This window comes from Loxodonta africana, chromosome 9, assembly GCF_030014295.1.
Source record: "Loxodonta africana isolate mLoxAfr1 chromosome 9, mLoxAfr1.hap2, whole genome shotgun sequence".
In the NCBI taxonomy this organism is placed as follows: domain Eukaryota; kingdom Metazoa; phylum Chordata; class Mammalia; order Proboscidea; family Elephantidae; genus Loxodonta; species Loxodonta africana.
The window spans coordinates 119,576,711-119,600,335 of record NC_087350.1 but is presented as its reverse complement, the minus strand read 5'-3'; the positions used below and the strand labels follow the sequence as shown (position 1 = coordinate 119,600,335).

General features: G+C 55.9%; 1 protein-coding gene across 4 annotated transcripts in view; it reads left to right on the top strand.

Annotated features, from left to right (window-relative positions):
* Nucleotides 1–2,717: 2,717 nt before the first annotated feature.
* VAV2 (vav guanine nucleotide exchange factor 2) overlaps nt 2,718–23,625 on the top strand; it is a 210,219-nt gene continuing 189,311 nt past the window's right edge. For all 4 annotated transcript variants that reach the window (XM_064290621.1, XM_064290623.1, XM_064290622.1 and 1 more), the window contains exon 1: nt 2,718–2,937. In XM_064290621.1, coding sequence (XP_064146691.1) covers nt 2,734–2,937 — 204 coding nt within the window. In that variant the 5' untranslated portion in view covers nt 2,718–2,733. The remainder of the gene's footprint in view (nt 2,938–23,625) is intronic.

Genomic DNA, 23,625 nt, shown 5'->3' with positions numbered 1-23,625 from the left:
GCATGTTACCAGGACGGACATCCCCAGATGTCCCAGGAGAAGGACATCATGCTTGGTAGAGGGTCAGCCAAAGAGAGGAAGATCCTCAGTGAGATGGATTGACACAGTGGCTGCAACAATGGACTCAGACACAGGCAGAGTTGTGAAGATGGTGCAGGGTTGGGCAGTGTTTCGTTGTGTTGCACAGAGGGTTGCTGTAAGTTGGAATCAACTCGATGGCACCCATCAGCAACAACACATGCTTTGAATTGAGCCAATCAGGAGTTTCAGCTCCGTGCTCATTCATCCATTCTTCCTGCAGAGACTCTCAGGGCTCGTGACTGTCCCCATTTTCCAGATTTAGGAAACCGAGACTCAGGGATGTATTGTGATTGGCTCCTGACTTGGCTATTCTCAGGACTGAAGCTCCCATTCCAAGTGCAGCCGCTTCAAAGCCAGTGCCCTTTCCTTGGGGCAGCGGGGCTAGAACATCCCCCAACTACAAGGTGGTGACTATGCCCTCAGCACCCACCAGAGGGCAGCAGATGAACACCTGCTTGGTGGTGAGAAGTTGTCTGTGTCCCAGGTCTGGTCTTGCCTTCTTCCTTAATTCCCTGTCCTAATAAGAAGGGCCAAGGGCAGTGAGGACAGAGGTCCATTTCTTGATGAGAAAGACACAGGCATTAATGGGGTGTCCCAGGTGAGGGGCTGGTGAGAGAGGAGCTCCTCACAGGGAGCGCCTTTGGGACTGAGCACTGTGCTGGGCACCTGAATAAGAAATCCCTTCAACCCTGACAAGTAATTCCAATGGGTGGGTGGGTGGGGGTCTCCCCATACGACAGAGGAGGCTCTGCAAGGAGAAGGTGCCATACAGGCTCTCAGAGCAGGGCTTGGGGGGCTGGGGTTTACTCTTCGTTCTTTCTCCGGGAGATGCCGGAGGGCTCCACTTGCTGCCGCTGGATCCGTTGGTCTCAGGCAAGGATGGCTTGACCCCCTCTGCAGCAGCCTTCCTGCCCTCAGCAAGCTCACAGAGGAAGGACCTGGACAGGGCTGTGAGGTCACCTGTCCCTCGCCCTGGTTCTGCTCCAGGGGAGGCCTGGGGTGAGCCAGGTAGGCCTGCTCCATCCCCACCTCTCTTCATGGCCCAGGCCCTGGCCCAGCCTACGCTTCCTCCTCAAGCTAGGAGGAGGCCAGTTCCCAGAGCAGGACTTCCAGAGGTGGCCCCTGGGACCCTCTAGGGGTGCAGGGAGGTGGGGTGTCACCCAGTTTGGACCTTGCACCAGGAAAGCTAAAGGAGATGGGGGCCGTGGTACTGGGCTGGGCCAGCAGTGTCCCGGCAAACACAGGCCCAGGGGTAGGGCTCAGCCCAGAGTGCCACGGGGAGGGGAGGGCGCTCAGAAATCCCCTCCAGGGCCTTTCCGCTGGTTCACCCAGCGCAGCCCTGGGAGGAACTCAGGGCTCCCGACTGCTGAGCCAGGGTCCTTATAATTTCATCGCCAGATCCGCTCTTTTTGTCCTCGAAGGCCCTCCCACTGTCGCACAGTGCCAGCTGGACAGAACCCTGTGCCCCCGGCAGGGGCCCCCTGGGGGGCGTGGCTCAGGCGCGAGTTCAGGGCAGGGTCATCGGCACAGCGGCCAGCATGGGGGCGGTGTCACCTGGGCGGGGCCGGCCGCGTCTCCAGCCCTCTGGCTGACTTATCTCACATATTCCAGCCCGGACGCCAGGTCTGTCCTCCCGGGCAGCTGCAAGTGGCCGGGTCTCTGGGCCCAAAGCGAGGGAATCCCGGCCTTTGTGCTGGGCGGGGGTGCAGCTGGGGGGGCTTCCTGCGGGCGTCTGGCCAGGGTGGAGGACGGGAAGGGGCTCTGGGCACCGAGTCATCCGGCCTCACACCGCCCCGAGGGGCCGGTGGGTGTGCTGAGAGGCTCTGGAGTCCTCCGCCCCGCCCGGCGCCCTCTCCGGGGTCTGCCCTTCCTCGAGGGCGACTCCAGACCTCCACGGGGAGCCACGCGCGGCGCCCAGGAGAGATGCAGAGACAGCGACAGGGCCATTGCGCGGGATCCCCAAGCACGGTCGCCCGTCCCGGGCGCAAAGCTCCGTGAAAGTCCGGCTGCCCCTGGGAGAAAGGGGACCGGACGCCGGGCCGCGCCGCGCCCCCGCCCTCGCAACTTTGGCGGGCGTCTGCGGCCGGGCAGGAAGTGGGGGGCGGGGGCGGGGCCTGGGCGGGCGGGGCGAGGACCCCGGCCCCGCCTCCCGCCCGCCCCCACCGGCCGCACCCCGCCCCCGGCCCAGGAGCCGCCGAGCCGGGCGCGGATCGCGGAGCCCGCGGGCGCGGCGAACAAAGCGCGGCGGCGGCAGCGCGGCGGCCCAGGCCCCGGACCTGCGGAGCGAGCGACCCGCCGGCCTTTGTCTCCGGGGCGCGGAGCGGCGACGGGAGCCCAGAGCGCAGAATGCGGCGCCCGGCGGGGCGGGCCGGGGAGCGCGGCGGCGGCGTGCGGCGAGGAGCCTGGCCAGGCGCCCGCGGGGACTTGTGTGTGTGAAGGGGGGACCCGGCGCAGCACGTGGGTGGGAGCGGCGGCCCGCGAGGGGCGGAGGAGCGGGAGGAAGAAGAGGGACGCGCGGCGGCGCAGCGGACCGGCCGCCCGCGAGGCCCCGCCCCGGCCGAGCCCCGCGCGGGCGGGATGCCCCGCGGTCGCCGCGCTCCTGCCCGAGCCCTGCGCTGAGCGGCATCGCCAGCCGGGCGGCCGCCGGGCGCCATGGAGCAGTGGCGGCAGTGCGGCCGCTGGCTCATCGACTGCAAGGTCCTGCCGCCCAACCACCGGGTCGTGTGGCCCTCGGCTGCGGTCTTCGACCTGGCTCAGGCGCTGCGCGATGGCGTCCTGCTCTGCCAGCTGCTGCACAACCTGTCCCCAGGCTCCATCGACCTCAAGGACATTAACTTCCGGCCGCAGATGTCCCAGGTGAGGACCCAGGCGCGACGGGAGGGCCCGGCCAGCCGAGCCGCCGGAGCTCTCGGGCCCGGTCCTCGGGCGTTCGCGCCGCTCGTCGCGCGGACGGGGACGCAGAGGACGCAGCCGCGGGCCGCCCCGGGACACTGGCTGGGGCGTCGGGAAGGGGAGCGGAGAAAGGGGGCGCGCTCGGGGTCCGAGCCGGCTCCTCTGAGGGGCAGCCCTCGGGGGCCGGAAGTTTGCCAAAGTCCCCCAGCCTGGGACGCGCCTCCGCCGCCCGCGAGCACAGCTCTGGGAGCGCCTGTTCCCGTCTGTACCTCCCAGGGTGGGAGAGAGGGTTTCGAACCCGGGCCGAGCGCTCAGCATGGCTGCCTCGTCCCGGGGCGCCCGGGGCCCTGCGAACGTCCCTTCCGGCCCCAAGCCTGCCACGCCGGGTGGTCACCCTGGGATTGCGTCCTCCGGCTTCGCACCTGATAGCTGGACCCGGTGGAGGACAAACAGGGCGTTGGTGGCGGGGAGCGGGTGGGCCCGGGGCGCGCCCCCTTGCCGGCCGCCGCCGCCTCCTGGCCGCGGGCGTGGTAGGGGGTGGCGCGGTCTGTTGCAGGGCACCCAGGGCCGCGCAACTTGGCGGGAGCTCGGAGTCACCCCATCCCATCCCCGAATCCCGTCCTCCTTCCGTTGGGCCCTCGAGTGTGGCCTTTGTCGCGGCGGAGGCGCGCGTGTTGCTGCTGGGCAGGAAAATGTCCGCCCGGCCGGCCGGAGCTGCTTTTCTTGGCCCCTTAAAGGGAACTTGGCAGAGACTTAAGCCGAATCGAGGCTCCAGTTCCGCCCCCCGGGGTCGCGGAACCCCTACCCGCGCACTCTCTGAAGGGGCCAGGCATGCAAAGGGGCTGGGGGCCAGCCCTCTCCGGCCAGCATCCTCCAGGCGCAGCCACCCGCCAACCCGGCAGCCCTTCTCTGGCAGCCCTCGGTGATTCCGCGTGGACAACAGCCATTCACGAGTGTGACATCGGAAAACCGGCGCTGGGGAGGGAGTGAGTCACCGCTCATTTCCAGGCTGGGCTGCGTGGCCTTTGCCCCTCAACCGACGGGGGCCTTGAGGCCTTTGCCCTTTCCCAACTGGGTTTCCCAGGAGATGGAAATGGGGCGGGGGCAACAGCTTACAAAGGAGGTCCCTGAGGGGGAAAGGGACTGCCCTCAGATGAGTAATGGCCCAGCCCCAGGCCCAGGAAGCCCAGGGAGCTGCTGTCCTGGCCGGTCCTTGCCTGGGATTGGGGGTGGGGGGCGGTGAGTACAGTGGGGTCACACATTTCTGACATCACTTGCCCTGGGTAGGGTTGCCACGTGTTGCCCACTGCAGGGTGCTTTCACAGACCTGTCATCCCCCCTGTTCTTATAGCCACTTTGGGGCTGGGAAATGCTCTCCCCATTTTATGGCTGGAGAAACTGAGTTGAGATGAGAGCCACGCCTTGAACCCGTGGTATTCTTGCCTGTGACTATGACCTGGGGGCTGCCCAGCCCACTTTCTCTGGACAGGGTTTCTGGGCTGATTGGCAGAGAGGCTAGGGCATGGGACAGAGGGCCACTGGGGTGGGGGAGGTTCGGTACTGAAGAGGTTGGGGAGGCCTCGCCTTGCCTGGCTGAGTCACCTGGTCCTGCCCGTTCCCAGCTGTGGTTTGGGGAGTAGGGTGGGGATGGGGAGGTACTGGCTGTGGCAGGGGCTGGAAGTGTGTGTCCTTTTTGGGCGGCATTGCTGACACCCACACAGTCCCCTGACCCCTCTGCCCCAACCAGGATGGTTGTCGTTAGGTGCCATCGAGTCGGTTCTGACTCATATTAACCCTATGTACAACTGAACGGAACACTGCTGGGTCCTGCGCCAGCCTCACAATCATTGCTGTGTTTGAGCCCATTGTTGCAGTCACTGTGTCAGTCCATCTTGTTGAGGGTCTTTCTCTTTTTCGCTGACCGTCTGTTTTACCAAGCATGATGTCCTTCTCCAGGGACTGATCCCTCCTGACAACATGTCCAAAGTACGTGAGATGAAGTCTCGCTATTCTTGCTTCTAAGGACCATTCTGGCTGGACTTTTTCCAAGACAGATTTGTTCATCCTTTTGGCAGTCCGTGGTATATGCAATATTCTTCGCCAACACCGCAATTCAAAGGCGTCAGTTCTTCGGTCTTCCTTATTCATCGTCCAGCTTTCACATACTTAGGAGGCAATTGAAAACACCATGGCTTGGGTCAGGAGCACCTTAGTCCTCAAGGTGACATCTTTGCTTTTGAACACTTTAAAGAGGTCCTTTGCAGCAGATTTGCCCAATGCAATGCATCTTTTGATTTCTTGACCGCTGCTTCCATGGCTGTTGATCGTGGAGTCAAGTAAAATTAAATCCTTGACAACCTCAATCAGGCTTAAGGGAGGGCGGGCGATAGGGAGAACCAGAGTGGCGTGTGCTTGTGTGTCTGTCTGAGTGGCCACATTTTCTGATCGAATTCTGGCTCTGTCACCTCCCAGCAGATGACCTCACCTTCGGGGCCTCAGTTTCCCCATCTGTGTCATGGAGACTGAAATGGCAGCCACCTCATAGCCATGTCGTGAGGATTTGAAGTACGAAGTTAATGTTGACAGATTTTGGGTCATCGTCTGGACCCTGGCACTTATGGCCCTTTGTGGCTAAGGCTGCAGGCCCTCCTCCCCGCCCACCTGTGTCCTGTGCAGGGTGCAACTGGCCACACTGTGGTCTCCATGCCCCCTGCTGTCCAGGCTGCTACAGGTGCTTCTTGAACGGTTATGCTGTTGGTCACTTAGCCGGACAGCCCCATCTCTGTGCTTGCCTTCAAAGGATCCACTTTCTTTATCCCCTACGGCTGTGCAGGGTGGGGAGAGGGCGCTGGCAGCCCCTCTGTGTGGCTGCTTGTTTGCTAATGGGGAAGCTTATATTCCGTAGGAGGCAGGCCGGGAAGATGTGGTCTCAACTCAGGGTGATGTGATGACAAGAACATTGCAGGTGCCCATTCTTACCTGCCCTGCCCCTGAGAGGCAGGACCCTGGGTGGGCGTGCCCCTCCCTCCCCCCACAGTGCCATAGAAAGTGGCAAAATTAAAACATGAACTAAAGTCTCTTTGTCTCCCGGGGCTGTTCATATAGACTCATTTCAGAGGACCACCAAAGCTTGCCTGTGACCTGTCTGGTGGTGCTCCTGGCCTGATTCTTGGTTTCTCATGGCGGGGGGGTAGAGGGGAGGTTTGCCTCCCCGGGCTGGATGGTGTGGAGAGCCTGTCTCCGTAGTCGGTTGGGGTGGGGAGTCTGTTCTCATGGTTGGATCGGGTGGGAGAGCCTGACCCCACAGTAGGATGCAGTGGGAGAGCCTGACCCCATGGCCGGATAGGGTGGAGAGTCCGTCCCCACAGCTGGATGGGGTGGGGAGTCTTTCCGCACGGTAGGATGGGATGGGGAGTCTGTCCCCACAGCTGGGTGGGGTGCAGAGCCTGAACCCACAGTAGGTTGGGGTGGGGAGCACTTCTCCTTTGGGGAGTCTGGCTGCTGGGCCGCTGAGCGGGCGAGGCCCCTCTGTTTTCCACCCCTGCAGATCGTGGGGCCTGGTAACCAGGCCACTCCAAGGCCTTCCTTCCGGAGTGCCTCACGGCATCTCATGGTTACATCCTGTGGCATTTCATGGTTACATCCTATTTCGAGGACAGAAAGCTTTCTGTATGGTCCTCCTGCTGTCAGTTTATCTCAGCTGGGTTATTAGCCTTAAGGAAGCACAATGCCATGTGCATTTATTGGGCACCTGCTGTGTACAGAGCGAGGCACTGGGAGGTGTTCACAGAGGGTGCCAAGTCACCCCTTGGCTGTGCCCTCTAGGAGCTGGCCGGATGCTCTTTATTATTTTTATCCACAAATGCCTTGAAGCTACCTTGGGCTTAATTAAACCAACTAGGTGTGGCCGCATTGCTGACTGGTCCGCTAGGAGAGCAGGGTCTGGCGCGGCTTTTGTGTCAACATGGCAGACAGCTCTGGCCTTCTGGCTGTGGTTGGAACCTTCCAGCATGACGAACCTTCCAGCATGACCACCCAGCCTCTGCCTCCCCCACCCCACCCTGGCTGGCCCGGTATCCCCATGGAAAGCCTGTCCTTAGTGGATCGTGCCTAGCTAAGGGGCACTGGGCACAGAGCAGGTTTGGGGTCCCAGCCTGCTGGGTATGCTCCATCCACACCTCCAGACTCAACATCCCCCTCCTTGTGCTGGATATGCCAGCCTCTTCCCACCTTCCTGCTATATGGTCTTTCTGTCCCTGCCCCTCCAGTGCTGGGCTTTTGCTGGAAGACCCCTCCCTTCCTTTCAGCCTGCTTCTTCCTGTAAGGGCTCCTGCAGTGTCCCCCACAGGAACCTCCTCTGGCTGGGCTGGGCTGGGCTGGGCTGGGCTGGGCTGGGCTGGGCTGGGCTGGGCTGGGCTGGGCTGCTCTGTGCACTGGGCTCCTTCATGCTGGGTGCCCATGGCTAGCCTCTAGCTGTTCATTCGCAGTGTCAATACGTACACCACTTGGTCGCCATGCTCTGTGGCTCAGTCTCCAGAGAGATTTAGAGCGCCAAACAGGATAGATTTAGTGCACGAAGGACGCTGGCACCGTGTGTAGTTGGTGCCTCCAGTGGCTGTGAGTCCTTGAGGGCAGGCCTCGCTGCTCTTCCGGGTGCTGCAGTGCCAGACACCTCCGTCCTCTCACCTTGCCCTCCCTCCTTCCCTCCCTTCCTTCCAGAAATAATCCCAGAGCCCCTGCCTCGTGCCAGACAGGTTGCTGCCAGACAGGGGAGGAGTAGGGAGCAGGACATCCAGCCTCTGCTCTCATGAAGCTTCTGGTCTACCAAGGACTAACATGAGGTGTACCCGAAGAACTCCCGAGGGAAGCAGGGGGGTGCTTGGTACCAGAGGCCCAGTGTGGGCTGCTAGGGTCACTGGGCAGCAGAAACATGGCTGACTCCAGCTGAAACAAAGAAGCCTTTTCTTCTGGTTTTGGTAGTTTTTTTTTTTTTTCAATTTTGGAAAAATCTCAGACTTTCAGGAAGTTGTGAGTGCAGCACAAATGACTTTTTCTTGAACCACTGAAAGTTAGTTGGTAAGCACCCGTGAATATTTTCGAGTGTGTTTCTAACCAACAAGACATTTTTCATGACTGAAATACAGCCTCTAAATCTGGAAATGAGAAGCGAGGCCTTCCCACCATCTCGCCCATCCAGGTCTGACAGCCGTCCCAGTAAACGCCCTTGACAGAAACAGGGCCAACCTCGGAATCTCGTGCTGTGGAGTAGTGGTGGCTCTCTCTGAGCCCCTTTCAGTCTGGGCCGGCTCCTCAGCCTTCCTTGGACTTCTGTGCCCTTGACACTCGAAGGTTACAGGCTCTTGATGTTGCCCAGTGGCCATCCACTTGGGTTTGTCTGGTGTCTCGGCATGGCTGGGCTCAGGTCACACACCTTTGGGGCTGTGATGCTGAGTTCTCCTCCTTTCCTGTCAGGTGGCTCATGACTTCTGTGTGTCTCATTGCCGGGGAAGTTGGCTTTAATCTCTTGATGAAGGTGATGTTTGCCCAGCTTCTTCGCTGTGCAGTCACTCTGTTTCACCTTTGGAATTAAAAAGTATTTTTAGCTAGGTACTTGGAGACCATGTAAAAATCTATCTTTTTCTGTCAGTTTGGATTATGGTCTCCCATTTTACTCCTTGGGCTGCTTGTAATTGGTTACTATCATAGGTTATTTTGCTGCCTAATTACCTCAGGTTTGACCGGGGGAGCTGCGGCAAGCTGGCATCTGTGTCTTTTTGAAATGTTGCCATCATTCCTTGAACACATCCTTACTCCCTGTCACAGAATGTTCCAGGCTGATCTTGTATTTTTCCTGCTGCAGCTCTGGAATCAGCCATTTCTCCAAGGAGCTCTACTTCCTTGTAGTGAAGAAGGGTATTTAGAAGCCAAGATCCGGGTGCTAAGTGTGCTCATTGCTAATGGGGTGTCACTGCTTCCAGGCCCTCTCAGTGGCCACCCTGAGAAAAAAACCAAACCTGTTGCTGTCCAGTTGATTCTGACTCATAGCGACCCAGACCAAGGGAATTCATGCATGTATATACATGACTGTGTGTGTGTGTATACACATTTGTATGTGCACGCATATGTATATGTGTATGTTGTTGTTGTTAGGTGCGCTCGAGTTGGTTCCAACTCATAGTGACCCTGTGTACTACAGAATGAAACACTGCCTGGTTCTGCGTCATTCTCACAATCGTTGTTATGCTCTAGCCCATTGTTGCAGCCTCTGTGTCAGTCCATCTCGTTGAAGGTCTTCCTCTTTTTTGCTGACCCTCTACTTTGCCAAGCATAATGTCTTTCTCCAGGGATTGATCTCTCCTGACAACATGTCCAAAATATGTGACTCGTAGTCTCATCATTCTTGCTTCTAAGGAGCATTCTGGCTGTATTTCCTCTAAGACAGATTTGTTCGTTCTTCTGGCAGCACGTGGGTATATTTAATATTCTTCACCAACACCATAATTCAAAGGCGTCAATTCTTCTTGCGTCTTTCTATTTACTGTGTGTACACACATTTATGTGTATACATGCAAGTGTATTTGTATTTATTTTCCATCTATATCAATGCTGTTAAAGAGAAATACAATGTGAGCCACATATATATTTAAAATTTCTGGTCGTGAGATTAAAACAGTAAAAAGAAATAGATAAAATTAATTTTAGTACCTATTTTATGTAACCCATGAATTTCCAATGGAGGCACTGTCATCCTCAAGGAGGTGAAAATTGAGTCTTTGGGGATGAAGAAATCTCACTCTTTTTGAGCGTGAAGCACAGAGGGACCTACAGTGCACAGACAGACGTACGGTATGTCTGTGCTATTAAAGTTTCATGCGGGAAGGGGGATAAGGAAGAAACGTTTGGAAAGGCCTGTCCTGTGAGGAGGCGGGTGATACTGAAGAGAAGGTTGAGAAACACTGATTTAACCAAATAAATCCAAGATAGGAGCATTTCCTCATGGCGTGGCGTGTTTGGGGGCATGATTATTGTTGTTGTGTGCTGTCGAGTCGATTCTGACTTATAGCGACCCTATAGGACAGAGTGGAACTGCCCCATCAAGTTTTTAAGGCTGCAGTCGTTACGGAAGCAGACTGCCACACCTTTCCTCTACGTAATGGCTGGTGAGTTTGAACTGCCGACCTTTTCGGCAGCCAGGTGCTTAATCTTTGCACCACCAGGGATCCTTTTGGGGCGTGGAGGGTGTGTGAACAATATCGGTGTCATTCCCCACCAAGTAGGGGGCCGGGGGCAGAGGGCCGATGAGCCCAGGTGTGGCCTGTGGGCGCCCTCTTTAGCAGTGGTGTGACTGACTCAAGTGGCACTTGGAGTGCTGTGTTAAGCAGGATTCTGAGGCTCGTGTCTGGGATCAGCAGGAAGACTAAGGAGCGGTATCTGCCCAGGTCATGGGGAGGATGTGATGTGGCATTTGGCGCTAAGGGAATTGTTTGTGTGATGTGTACTGATTCCAAAAATCCGGCTTTTGCATGGCCTAGGGTGAATCCGAGGAGAGTGCTGTTTCAGGATGGGAAGCCATCATGGGCAGTGATGTTCCTCTGTGTATTGCTTGGGCCTCGGAGATGTGGGCCCCACAGTTCTGGAGTGCGCGGCTCTCAGCTGTGCCGCGCTAGCCTGGGCCCTGGGATGGGGGCAGCAGCCCCAGCTGGAGGCAGGCCTTCTGGGGGCCTTGCCAGGAGGTCCAGGTGACCGAGGACGTCTTCTTTCCGGAGGGAGGCTTCCTCATCCTTCCGGGCACGTGTCCCAGGACGTGTGTGGGTCCTGGACTGGGTGGTCAGTGGCGTGATGCCTCCTTTTTTTCTTCTTTTTTTAATTTAATTAACTTTGTTGTTGAGAATATACACACCAAAATGTACACCCGTTGAACAGTTTCTGCGTGTACCGCTTAGTGACATTGATGACATTCTTCAAGTTGTGCACACATTCTCACCCTCCTTTTCTGAGTGGTTTCTCCCCCATTAGTATAAACTCCCTTTCACCTAAGGTTACTACCTAATCTATCAAGCTGTGGTTGTCAATTGAATCCCACGCAGATAGTTCTTAAAAGAGCACAATGCTCAAAGCAGACATTTTGTTTACTAGTTAAGCTAAACTACTGTTTGGTTTTATGAAATTCAGGGGATATTTCTGGTTTCATGTTTAAAGATTATCTCAGGGCAGTAGCTTCAGGGGTTCATTCATCCTCCATGACTCCAGAAAGTCTGGATTCCATGAGAATTTAAAATTCCATTCTGCATTTCCACCTTTTTGATCAAGCTTCTTTTATAGAATCTTTTAGGAGAATGTTCAGTAGTGGTAGCCAGGTACCATCCAGTTCTTCTGGTCTCATGGCGAAGGAGGCAGTTGTTCATGGAGGCAGTTAGCCACACATTCCTTATCTTCCTTCTATTCCTGGTTTTCCTTCTTCCTCTGTTGCTCCAGGTGAATAGAGACCAATTGTGCCTTGGATGGCTGCTTGTAAGCTTTGAAGACCCCAGGCACTGCACATCGAACTAGGAGGTAGAACAGAGGCGTTAACTGGGATGTCCCATGAAACCACGACCTTAAACCTCCAAATCGAGAAACCAAATCCTATTGGATTTCTGGTTGTACATAAGCAACCTTGGCAGTTACTGATTTTTTTTTTTTGGTCATTATTGTAAATATATCTATTACACAACTTTTGCCAATTCCTCTTTTTACAGGTGTACAGTTTATTGACAGCATTACAATGATCGGCTGTGCAACCCTGCCCTTAATCAATGCAATGTTTCCATCACCTTTAATCCCTCCATTCCCGCCCCGCCTCCTGCCCCTGGTAACCACTCATAAAATTTGGTCCCTATACGTTTTCCTTTTCTTGTCTTTTTATATAAGTGAGGTCTTAACAATATTTGTCCTTTTAAGTGATGTATTTCGCTCAGCGTAATGTCTTCCAGCTCCATCCATGTCTTAGCACATGTCAAGACTCCATTTCTCCTACTGGCCGAGTAGTATTCCAATGTGTGTACAGACCACATTTTGTTTATCCATTCATCTGCTGTTGGGCATGTAGCCTGTTTCCCCCTTTTGGCTGTTGTGGACAGTGCTGCAGTGAACATTGGTGTACATGTCTCCTTTTAAGTCTCTGCTTTCAAGTCTTTTGTGGTATACGCCTAGGAGTGGAACTGCTGGGTCATGTGGCAGTTCTGGAGCCCTGGTAGCACGGTAGTTAAAGAGTTCAAATGCTAATCAAAAGGTCAGCAATTTGAATTCACCAGCCTGTACTTGGAAACCCTATGGCGCAGTTCTACTCTGTCCTATAGGGCCGCTATGAGCCGGAATTGACTCCACGGCAACGGGTTTTATAGCAATTATATTTTTAGTTTTTTAAGGAACCACCACACTGTTTTCCACCACGGCTCTACCATTTTGCATTCCCACCAGGAATGAATAAGGGCTCCAATTTCCCACATCCTTGCCAACATTTGTTATTTTCTGTTCTTTTATTTTTTATCTTAGCCATCCTAGTGGGAGTGAAATGGTATCTCATTGTGGTTTTGATTTGCACCTCTCTGATGGCTGATGACACTGAGCATCTCTTCATGTGTTTGGTGGCCATTCGAATGTCCTCTTTGGTCAAATGTCTATTCAGGTCCTTTATCTTTTATGATTGGGTTATTTGTCTTTTTGTTGTTAAGTTGTTGAAGTTTTATATGTATTTTGGTTATTAGATTCCTCTCATATACATGATTTCCGAACATATTCTCTCGGTAGCTTGGCTTTTCACTTTTTTGGTTAAGTCTTTTGATGAGCAAAAGTGTTTAATTTGTATGAGGTCCCACCTATTTATTTTGTCTTTTGCTGTTTGTACTTTTGTTTTTATGTTAGATAATCCGTTGTTGAAAGCTAGGCCTGACAGTGTTGCCCCGTGTTCTTATAAAAGTGTTAGGGTTTCAGTTTGCGAATTTAGGTCCGTAATCCGTTTTGAATTTGCTTTTGTGTACGGGTGTGGATCCTGTTTAATTTTCCTGCAGTTGTAAATCTCTTTTTCCCAGCACCATTTATTGAAGAGACTCTTCTTTCCCCATTGAATGGACTTAGCAACCTTGTCAAAAATCAGTTGATCATAGATGTGTGGGTTTGTTTCTAGACTCTCAGTTCCATTCCGTTGGTCTATGTGTCTATCGTTATACCAGTACCAGGCTGTTTTGATTATTGTAGTTGTATAGTATGTTTTCAAATCAGAAAGTGTGAGTCCTCCTACTTTGTTCTTCTCTTCCAGCATTGTTTTAGCTATTCACGGCCTCTTGCCATCCCATATAAAGTTGAGTATTGGCTTTTCCATTTCTGTAAAGAAGGCTGTTGGAATTGCAATTGGGATTGGGTTGGACCTATAGATTGCTTTGGGTAGTGTTGACATCTTAACAATATTAAGTCTTCCACTCCATGACCACGTAACATCTTTCCATTTATTTAAGTCTTCTTTTGATCTCTTTCAGCAGTGTTTATAGTTTTCATTGTGTAAGTCCTTCACGTCCCTGGGTAGGTTTATTCTTACGTGTTTTATTCTCTTAGATGTGGTTGTAAATGGAATTGTTTCCCTAATTTCCCTTTCAGATTTCTCATTGTTGTTGTATAGAAACCCAACTGATTTTCGTTTGTTAACCTCGTACCCTGCAACTTTGCTGAATTCCTCTATTAGCTCTAGAAATTTTCTTATGGACTCTTTGGGATTTTCTGTATGTAAGATCATATCATCTGTGAATGGAGTTAATTTTACTTCTTTTCCAATCTGGATACCTTTGTTTCTTTTTTTTATTGCTCCGGCTAGGACTTCTAATACAAAATTGAATAGAAGTGGTGAGAGCGGGCACCCTTGTCTTCTGTGCTGCCCTCTTTTAAAGAGACCCATGGGGGAACACGTTTGTCCCCTGGTCCATTCCTCCTGTCCCTTGTGCCCAGGCCATGACTGTGAGCTGTGCTTCCGGCATTTGAGGGTGGGACGCCTGCAACGGGGTAGTGCTATCGAGCTGTTGGGTGGCTCTGGTGGGGCCCTGGCTGTGGCAGACGCTCCAGCTGAGACCCTCGCCAGGCATCCCTCCCTACTGCCCCTTGAGTCTGTCTCCACCTCCCCAACTACCCCTGCCTGGCCACTGAGTTAGGCCACCTGGCCACCACCAGCTCTCTCTTAGATCAGGGGTCCGCAGACGTTTTCCGTAAAGGGCAAGGCAGTAATTATTTCAGGCTTTGCAGGCCGGACGGTCCCTGTCACAACGGTTCAGCTCTGTCCTTGTGGCGTGAAAGCAGCCACAGATGATACGTGAACAGATGCACGTGGCTGTGTGCCAATAGCGTTTTATTTATGGACAAGGAAACTTGAATTTCATGTGTCACAAAATAGCACTCTTTGTTTGATTTTTGTTTCAATCATTTAAAAATATGAAAATCTTCCTTAGCTTGTAGGCAGTACAAAGCCAGGCGGCGGGCCATATAAAGCCAGGTGGCAGGTCATACAAAGCCAGGCGGTGGGCCATACAAAGCCAGGTGGCGGGCCATACAAAGCCGGGTTGCGGTGGTAGTCTGCTGAGTGTAGTCCTGGACCATTTAGTCCCTCTTTCTTGCTGCCTTCTGCAACCAGCCTGGCCCTGCCAGCCCCTCACCACGAACCAGCCGGAGTGACCTCCAGTGCTCTGTTTTGTCACTCCTCTCCCTTATCACTGCCCTGCCTGGTGTGGCTCCCTCAGTGTTTCTCCCTGGCCCTTCGTGCTCCCTGGCCATCCTCCCATGCTCCCCACCTTGGGTGTTTGGCCCTGCAGCCCCCCTGATTGGCTCACTGCTGCTCACCTGCTTCAAGCCTGTCCTGGGGCACTGCCCCTGCCCCTGCCCCCAGGCTGGCTCAGGTCCCCTCTGAAGGTCTGCTTGTGCCCTGGTCTTTCCCCTTCCCAGCATGCCTCATGGGTTGCAATTATGTATCCATCTGTGTCCAGAGTATCCATTTGTCAAGCAGGAGGTACTCAATCAGAGCCGCCTTTCCACAGGGCTTCCTCTGCGTGGAGAGCCCTGCTAAGTGCTCTGTGTGCGTTACTACGTCTCGGCCTCGGGCCATTTCCCGGCTCCAAGCCCCGTTTTATAGATGAATAAACTGAGGCTTTGAGAGGCTAAGCCCCCTTGTGTCTGGGATGGTGCCTGCCATAAATTGATACTTGAAAATATTTAGGGCACAAAATGAACTGTCCGAAATAGCAGTGGGGGAGACCGTGCTCAAACCATTTGGCTGAAGTTGTCATCTTAATAGGGACAATGCCACTTAACCTGGCTGAGCTGCAGCTTCCTTACCTGGAAAACGCAGTGACAGTGGCCACTGTGGACTGTTGGGAGTATTTGGTGGGAAAGATGTGGGTGAAGATCAGAACACTGCTCCTGTCCCTGGCGCGGGGCGGCCAGCTCTCTCCCAGCTGCTGGCCACTGACCCTTGATCTCTGCCCACCTCTTCCTGGGTGTCCCAGGTGGAGGCCCCAGTAGGCAGCTGTGGGACCAGCTCTGCCTCCCTGGGAAGCTGCCATCCCCACTCACCTCGCAGGGGTCACTGGCCTCTGCCCTGGAGGGGTGCTGCTCTTTCCCTTGGTGGTCCCTCCAGAGAGGGGTCTGGCAGGGAGTGGCCAGAGCCCTGGGTGGCAGCTCAGGACAGAGGAGGGCGGCTAGCCCCAGTGATGTCCAGTGTGGGGGCTGGGCCGCATGGAGGGTGGAGGACCCTCTGAGGGGCCTGGGCTGAAAGTCACTGAGGAGGTGAAGCCCTCCACACGCCACCTGGCACACAGGGAGGGCACCGGGCTTGGGTGATCAGATGCTGTTCTCGTCACTGTTACGTTGGACAGAAGGGACAGAGATACCTATCCTTGTGTTGCTGACCCCCGGGGAGCAGGATAAATGAGGAATGGAGACATAGAGGTGGCACTGTGGAGAAAAGGCAGGCAGGGGATGAGGGGGCTGCTGGTGCCCTGTGGGTTAAGACGGCGGTGGATTCTCTGCGGTAGCTCCTCCCTGACCAGGTTTGCTGTGTCCTGCACCCCTCCCAAATGCTGAGTCAGACCAGGGGGTGCAACTGGGCACTGGCAACCAGGCTCCCCCGCCATGCATGGGCCGGGCCCTATGGAGGTGGCAGGCGGGGGAAGGAAGGCTGCTCACCATGTTCTGTGAGCTCTGGCTTTGGGTCTCTGCCACAAGGAAGTCTGTGCCTCTGTCCTCCCACCCGTCAACATCCTCTGTCCGCATCCGGCATGGCTGCGTGGTGTCTGTCTTTTCCTGGCTGCCCATGGTGTCCCCAGCCTCCAGTCCTCTGGGCTGAGCTATCTTCTCCAGCTCCTCCTGGGGACCCTTCCCCACCCCGGGCCCCCCACGCTATCAGCTGTGAGGTGGTAGCTGACATGCCTGGTGGGGTGACCATTGTCTTCTGCCAGGCCCCGGTTCAGCCTGGCTTCGTGGCTGTGTGGCTGCTTCTCTCTGTGCCTGTGTTTCCCCACCTTGGAATGGGATTCCCAAGACCCACCCCTGGGGGCTTGGTTGAGGACTGATTTCAGGGGACAGAGGAGTCTCAAGGATTTAACCTCTGATACCGCGCTCTGGCTTGTCCTGTCAGTGCCCTGCCTGTCCACTTCCTGAGCATGGCTGGTGGGAGAGTTCCAGGGTGTGGAGTGGGCACCCCAAACCTGCAGACCTACCTTACAACGGGGTTCAGAAGCCAGCGGACCAGCCCCCGCTAAGCCCCTGACTCATCTGGCATGAGCCCCTTGCTCAGCTGGTGTCAGTCACCATTCAGGTGTGATGAGACTTGACTTAGTCCCTCGCTCAGTCAGAGGCGCCCCCTGCTCAGCCCGCTCTGGGTACGTGCACCTCAGTGCCCTGAGATGCCTTGCTCTGCGTGGCTCTCTGACGGTCAGCAGCGTCCTGGAGCTTTGGCTTCTGGGGCCGGAAGATCAGCAGGAGCAATAAGCTGGCTATGGCCAGTGATGGGAGCTGTGCTGGTGGCTGGAACCGCCAGCCAGACCGGGGTGGCCGCAGCCCTCCTCCATGTCCCCGCTGGCCGCAGCCCTCTGCTGTGTCGCCCGCCGGCTGCAGGTGCTGCAAGTCTCGCTGCTGCTAGAAACACACCGTTTCTGATTTGTAGGTTCCTTTGTCAGTCGTTGTAGAGTTTGGATGAGGATTAAAATAAATCATTTTAGCAGACCTACGCCTCATCTGGAAACCCTGGTGGCTTAGTGGTTAAGTGCTACGGCTGCAAACCAAAGGGTAGGCAGTTCGAATCCGCCAGGCGCCCCTTGGAAACTCTATGGGGCGGTTCTACTCTGTCCTATAGGGTCACTATGAATCAGAATTGACTCGACAGTACTGGGTTTCATTTTTTTTTTTACCCTTCGTCCGGAAACCCTGGTGACGTAACGGTTAAGAGCTCTAGCTGCTTACCAAAAGGTCAGCAGTTCGAATCCACCAGGCGCTCCTTGGAAACCCTATGGGGCAGTTCTACTCTGTCTTTTAGGGTCTCTCTGAGAATCAACTTGACAGCAAACGGTTTTTTTTTTTTTTTAAACTCTTAGTCTGTCTCTCTGAGCCAACTTACACTTTAATCCATCAGTTTGTGTTTGCGTTGTCTTTTGTTTTTGGCTTCCGGGGCAGCATGCACACCTGGAGGCTGGTTGAGGGTTGGGCCCAGGTGGGCAGGGGCGCTGACTGCAAGAGTGGCCTCTGGGGTACAAGGGTGCTGACTGCAGGAGGGGCCGCCGCTGGGGTACAGGGGTGCTGACTGCAGGAGGGGCCACTGGGTGCTGTTCCTGCGATTCCCTATACAAGCTTCTTGGCCTCGGCCATTCCAGGAAGCTGGTCCTGCAGCAGCTTGGGGAGATTGGGGGAACCCCTCCATGCTCAGGTCTTCATGTTGGGTTGATGGAAGGCCAAGGCTGCCTTTGTTCCCCAACTCCCCAGCACCAGGGAGTCAGCAGCCTAGCCCTTGATGGAGCCAGCCTGGGCCTGGGTGACCAACCCTGGGCTGAGCGTCCCCAGGCGGGGCATGAGAGTGCCTTGGCCTGGGCCTGCGCCACATGGAATGGCCTTGGTGCTGTTGTTTCCATCAGTGGGTGTGGGGCCCAGGCTCAGGCAGTTCTTCCACTTGGTGCTCAGTACCCTGCTTTGGGCAGACAGCAGAGAACAGCACTGAGCTGGCCTGGCTCACTGTCAGACATTGAGCAGGTAGTGCCTGGAGCAGCCTAAGTAGGTGACAGGGGGACAGGTGGGGACTTCAGAGCGTATGAGGGGCAGGCAGGTGAGGCAGGGGCCAGCCGTGTCTCAGCAGGCCAGGAAGCCTTCCTGGAGGAAGGGGCATTTAGCTGAGCCTTCGACAGTAGGTAGGTGTCAGTTAGGTGAAGGTGTGGGGCAGGGGTGGGAAAGACTGTTCTAGAAGATATCAGCCCCTCCTCCCAGCCCCCATGTTCCAGCTTGTTGGTCTTACGGCAGGATTGGCCCTGTCATTGGTCCTGCCGGCCCCGATTTCTCGCTTTCTTTTCCCTCGTAATAGCCTAAGTGTCGCTGTGCTCAGCTGCCGTTCCTCTGCAGGCGGTTGAGCGGGATTTGACGCTCCCCCTGATGACAGGGCTCTGCATCTTGGTGCCCTCAGGGTACACATAGTTGTGGTCCCTCCCTGATGTGGGGCGTTGGTGGGTGGGCACGGGTGGGGTCTCTGGGCGAAGCTCTCACCAGCCCCATGCTGGAAGCTGCCCAGGTGGGTGAGGGTTGAGAGGCTGCCCTGGGGCAGGGGTGGTGGGCCCACTGCCCCCGAGTTGAGCGGTGGAATTCACCACGACAGAGGGCAGCCTTTCTTTTGCACCAGTCCTCATACTCTTACTCTGGGTGTTGTGTGTGGGTACCGTCAGCTCGCCCAGCAGCTGCTCTGGGTTGTTTCCTGCCGTCTGTGAAATGGGGCTGGGGTATTCCTGCCCCGCTGCCCATTCCTGATAGTCCCAGTGGCAGGGTGTTTCGGAGTCCACACCTTGAGGCTGCTGCCGTGGACGTGTAGTGGACAGTTGCTTGCCTTTGGCAAGTGTGTTGACGTCTCTGAGTTTAGTGGAGTAATGCAGGTCCAGTCAGGGACGGATTACCCAATAAGCAAGGTACAAACAAACTTACTTACTAATCAAAGCTGTGGCAAAACCCACGTGAAATTGTGCACTACAGATTAGTAAGTAAACACAAGTAAACCTGTGCGTACCTTGCCTACTGGTTAACCTGGGCCTGCTGGTCCTGCGGCTGACAGTGGTCTCAAGGTGTGCTGAGCACCGGGCCAGGCAGGGCTGATGTTGGCGCGGTGGCTGTGGGGCTCCAGACATTCTCTGCACAGAGGGCCTTCCATGGGGCACGTGTCTTGGTGCCTTCTTGCCCTGGTGCCCACGTTGCTCACCTAATTCGGGGACCCAGGCAGGCTTCCCTGGTGTGCCCTACGACTTTGCTGAACCAGGAGCGGCTTCCTCAGCGTGAGCCTTCTCTGCCGGGCTGCAGGGGCTATGCAGGTGTTTCAGCGGGGTTGTCAGGGAGAGCCAGTCCACGCACCTCCCACCTCCCCGAGGGGCGGTGCCCAGTTCAGAGCAGGTGGAGAAGGCAGTCTGGGCGGTGCGCACGTGAGAGCTTGGGTCAGGAGCCTCATTTCTAGTGTCAGGTGCTTCACTGTAATATGGGGCAATGGCGTGTCCTGCGTGCCTCCAGGGTGGACCTGAGGATAGCTTGGGAGAGAGCCTGAAGCCGAAAACCCCCCAGGGGGTACATAACAAAAGCCGCCTGCCCATCTGGGTGTCAGGAGGCTAGAGGCTCAGGGTGTGTGTGTGTGTGTGTGTGTGAGAGAGTGTTGTGAACGTGTGTGAGCCTGTGTGTGTGTGTGTAAGTGTGAGTGTGTGTGAGCATGTGCGACTGCGTGTGCGTGTGCGAATGTGTGAGGGTGTGTGTGTATGTGTATGTCAATGTGAGTGTGAATGTGTGTGATTGAGAACATGTGTGATGGTGTGTGACCCCGTGTGGGTGTGCGTGCAGTCATGTGTGAGTGTGTGCACACATGTGGGTGTGTGAATGTATGTGAGCATGTGTATGTGTGTGTGCGCGTGTGTGACTGAGAACATGTGTGGTTGTATGTGAACATGTGTATGAGTTTGTGTGTGTGTGTGACTGAGAATGTGTGAGTGCGTGCATGAACATGTATGAATATGTGTGCCCGTGTGCATGTGTGTGGATGTGTGCATGTGTGTGGGGCGCCGCCCTGCGGGGACTGTGAGTCTCTGCTCCGGGCCAGGCTCACCAGTCGTCCCTGCACTGTCCAGGCGGCCTTTTGTCATGGCGCTGGCAGTGGACCAGCTGCCGGGAGCTGCCTTGTCGCCGGGACCGTGGCTGAAGGCAGTGTCTGCTTTCACTAATGACTTGGGCGTCCTGCCGGCTTCTTTGGGAGGATCTCCGTTTTCTACATTAGCTAACGATGCAACGTTGGTGGCGCCTCCAGTGCTCCATGGTGCTGGGAGAGGCTTCACCGTAGGCCAGATGGAGGGGTGGGCAGGGCCTTTCTCCATTGCTTAGTTAGCAGGAGCGGAGGGTGGGCCTGCGAGGACCAGGGCCTTGTGCGGGAGTGAGTGTGGAGTCAATAAATCCAGGCTGTAAACCTCTCCGCTTGCAGCACTTGTTGTTTTAAGCTTTTTATGGCCTGGCTTATCTCCACAGCGAGCTGCGCGGGATAATCCCGACAGCATGGTGTGGTATGTGTGTGCATGCGTGTGTGTGTATGCATATGTGTGTGTGCCTGTGTGGACTGGGTATGTCTGTGTGTGCACTAGGTGGTTGTGTAGTCTGTGGTGTGTATTTGTATTTGTATACGTGTGTGTGCACTAGGCTCTTTGTATGTGTATTGTGTACGTGCATGTGTGGGCGTCAACAAATCAGACAAGGCTTTAGGTCAGGAGCTGGGCCTGGTCTGCGTTCTGATGGTGCGACCTGGGGACGGACCCAGCCTCTGTGTTGCCGGGGTGTCCCTCTGCCTCTGCTGGGCTGTTTCAGGGCTCACACCGGACAAGGTGTGACGAGACTTCCCACCTTCGTGGAAGCGACCGAGGGCCCTGGCTGCACAGCCTGAGCACCTGGCTTACCTGCAGATGCCCTTTCTGCCTGAGGGTCCCTGGCCATCCCCCGACGCAGTGGGTCAGGGCAGGGGGTGCAGGTGCTCAGCAGTGGGTTCTGTGATGGCTGGGGACACTCGCTGTGGGTCAGCCACCTGGTGCAGTGGAGAGGCTCCAGCCCTCAGCCTTGATCTTGCCTTATTGGCTGACCCCTGGGCTGTCCCTAGGTGGGTGGCAGGAGATGCCACCCAGGAGAGAGGTCGGCCAGCCACAGTGACAGTGGCGTCACTGTCACAGGTGCCTGTTCAGGGTACTCCAGGGGCCACATGGCAATGCGGAGGATGATCTCGACGAGGGGCCAGTGGGGCCAGGCATTGCCTGCGTGTCCTGGGCAGAGCTGGTCAGTGCTCATGACGGCCCGTGGAACGGGGGCTACAGCTGCCCCGTCGGAGAGCTTTGGAGACTGAAGCTCAGAGAGCATGGCCTTGTCTGGGTTTGCCAGGCGGCGATGGTGGCGGAACTGCGCCTCCTGCGGCTGCTGCGCACCGTGGAAGTCCCGCCGCTCCCAGGATGCCGGGATGTATGTCCACGAGAACACTCGCCGATAACGCGTGTGCTGGCAACTACCCTTTTTTTCCTTAACTCATTTGTATAATAATTTTTTTTTCCAAAAAAGGGAAGATTGAATTTTCATACACTCAAACTCCCCCCTTATGCAAATAAGCCCTGGGAAAAATTTGGCCTGTCATTTCTTTCGGTGTATTTTGTGGTAATTTAGCTGCTGAAATGAAACATCTGTTAGCTGGGGCTGCTCGGGCAGCGCAGAGCTGGGGCTGGAAACCAGCATGCGGCAAGTGATTTGTGGTTACTGCCAGCGCGAGCGGCTCGCCGGGGCAGGCCTTCTCCCATGTGCAGAGGGCCTGGCGCCCACAGGCCATCGATGTGTCTGCACTGGCCCCTCGGGCCCCGAGGACTGTGAGAACTTGCCTGTTTGTGGCCGGAGCAGGCCTGGCAGTGGGCTCTGAGTGCAGGAGGCGCCCCCTCACTGCCTGTCTGCAGAGTCAGCCAGGCCGGGGGCCAGGGAAGAAACTGTCCTTGTCTCTGCAGCCCTGGATGTGTCCAAGTGACCACAGAGACCCCCAAACCCTGATGGCCCTGGCGCATTTCCTCCTTCAGGGAACGGGGGTGGGCATCAACCATGATGGTCGAGAGCAGGGTGGGCTAGGGCTCGTGTCCTGGCCGTGCGCTGACCTGGCTGCTTGTGTCACGGCAGGTGTCCCCCCGTCCCAGTCGCGGCTGGCTCATCTGTGACACGGGCTGCTGTGGAGATGGGTGAGGCCTGTGTCCCGAGTGGAGTCTGCCTCACAGTAAGCACTCATATGTCTGTAACTGGAAACTACCACTGTACCAAAAAAAACCAAAAACCAAACCCAGTGCCGTCGAGTCGATTCCGACTCATAGCGACCCTATACAGGAAATGCATTTTCAGGACCTGGCAGGCGGTGGTTTTTATCTGAGTCACTGTGCCGAGTAACGGGCTGGGGCACAGGTGGGCTCCTGGCAGAAGTTTCCTCAGGCGTCAGCTTCCTGCCCCTCCTCTCCTGACGGATGGTGAGCTTCCACCTGAGGGTGTTGGTAAGGTGGAACCTCCTTGTCTTGGGTGGAGGGGGGGGCCTTCCTTCCTGCCTTCCTGTTGGAACCAAGCTCTTCCTTTAAGATCTGCCAGGCCTCTTACCTCCTCCAGGAAGCCCTCCTGGATTCCACCAGTCCTTCCAGCTTTCAGGAAACTTTACTAAACACCTACTGCCTTTGAGGGATTGGCCCTAAGGGTGAGCGGATTTTGGGTGAGGCCTGTTCTCTCCATCAGGGAGTTTGGAGTCTGTGGGGAGAGTGGAGAAGTGCAAACACCAGGGGGGCCTGGGTGGGTGAGGGGGAGCAGTAGGTGCTAAGGCCAGGAGGAGTGGACCACCCTGCGTGTCAGGGAGACTGATGGGAACTGGACCACTGCCTGGAAGGCTCGGGGGCAGGGGTTGCAGAGGAAGGAGCTGTGGGTGGTCAGTGGGTGTCGCTGGGGGCCCTGGAAGGGCATTATCTTTAGGAAGCTCCCCTTTGGCTGCAGAGGTGCGTGGACTGGAGGGGCAGGCCTGGAGGTCCATGCAGGAGAGCTGAGGGGACCTGAACTTGGGGGCAGCAGTGGGAATGGAGAGAAGTAGACCGATTCTCAGTGAGTGTGAGAGGGATGGGCAGGGCATGGGACCAGCTGGATGCAGGGTGATGAAGAGGAGCCCAGATGTCTGCCTTGGGCAGGGGGTGGAGGCGGGGAATCTTGAGTTGGCCGTCGGGTGAAGCCTTGGGGAGGCCCGGCACTGCCTGCAGACAGATGGCATGTCAGCTGCAGCCCGAAGGTCTGTCCGCTCTGAGCCTCCTGCTTTCTTTCCATCTCTGTGTCTCCGACCACGGTCAGTCCCCAGGTGCGTGGACTTACAGGTGGAAGTGAGTCCTC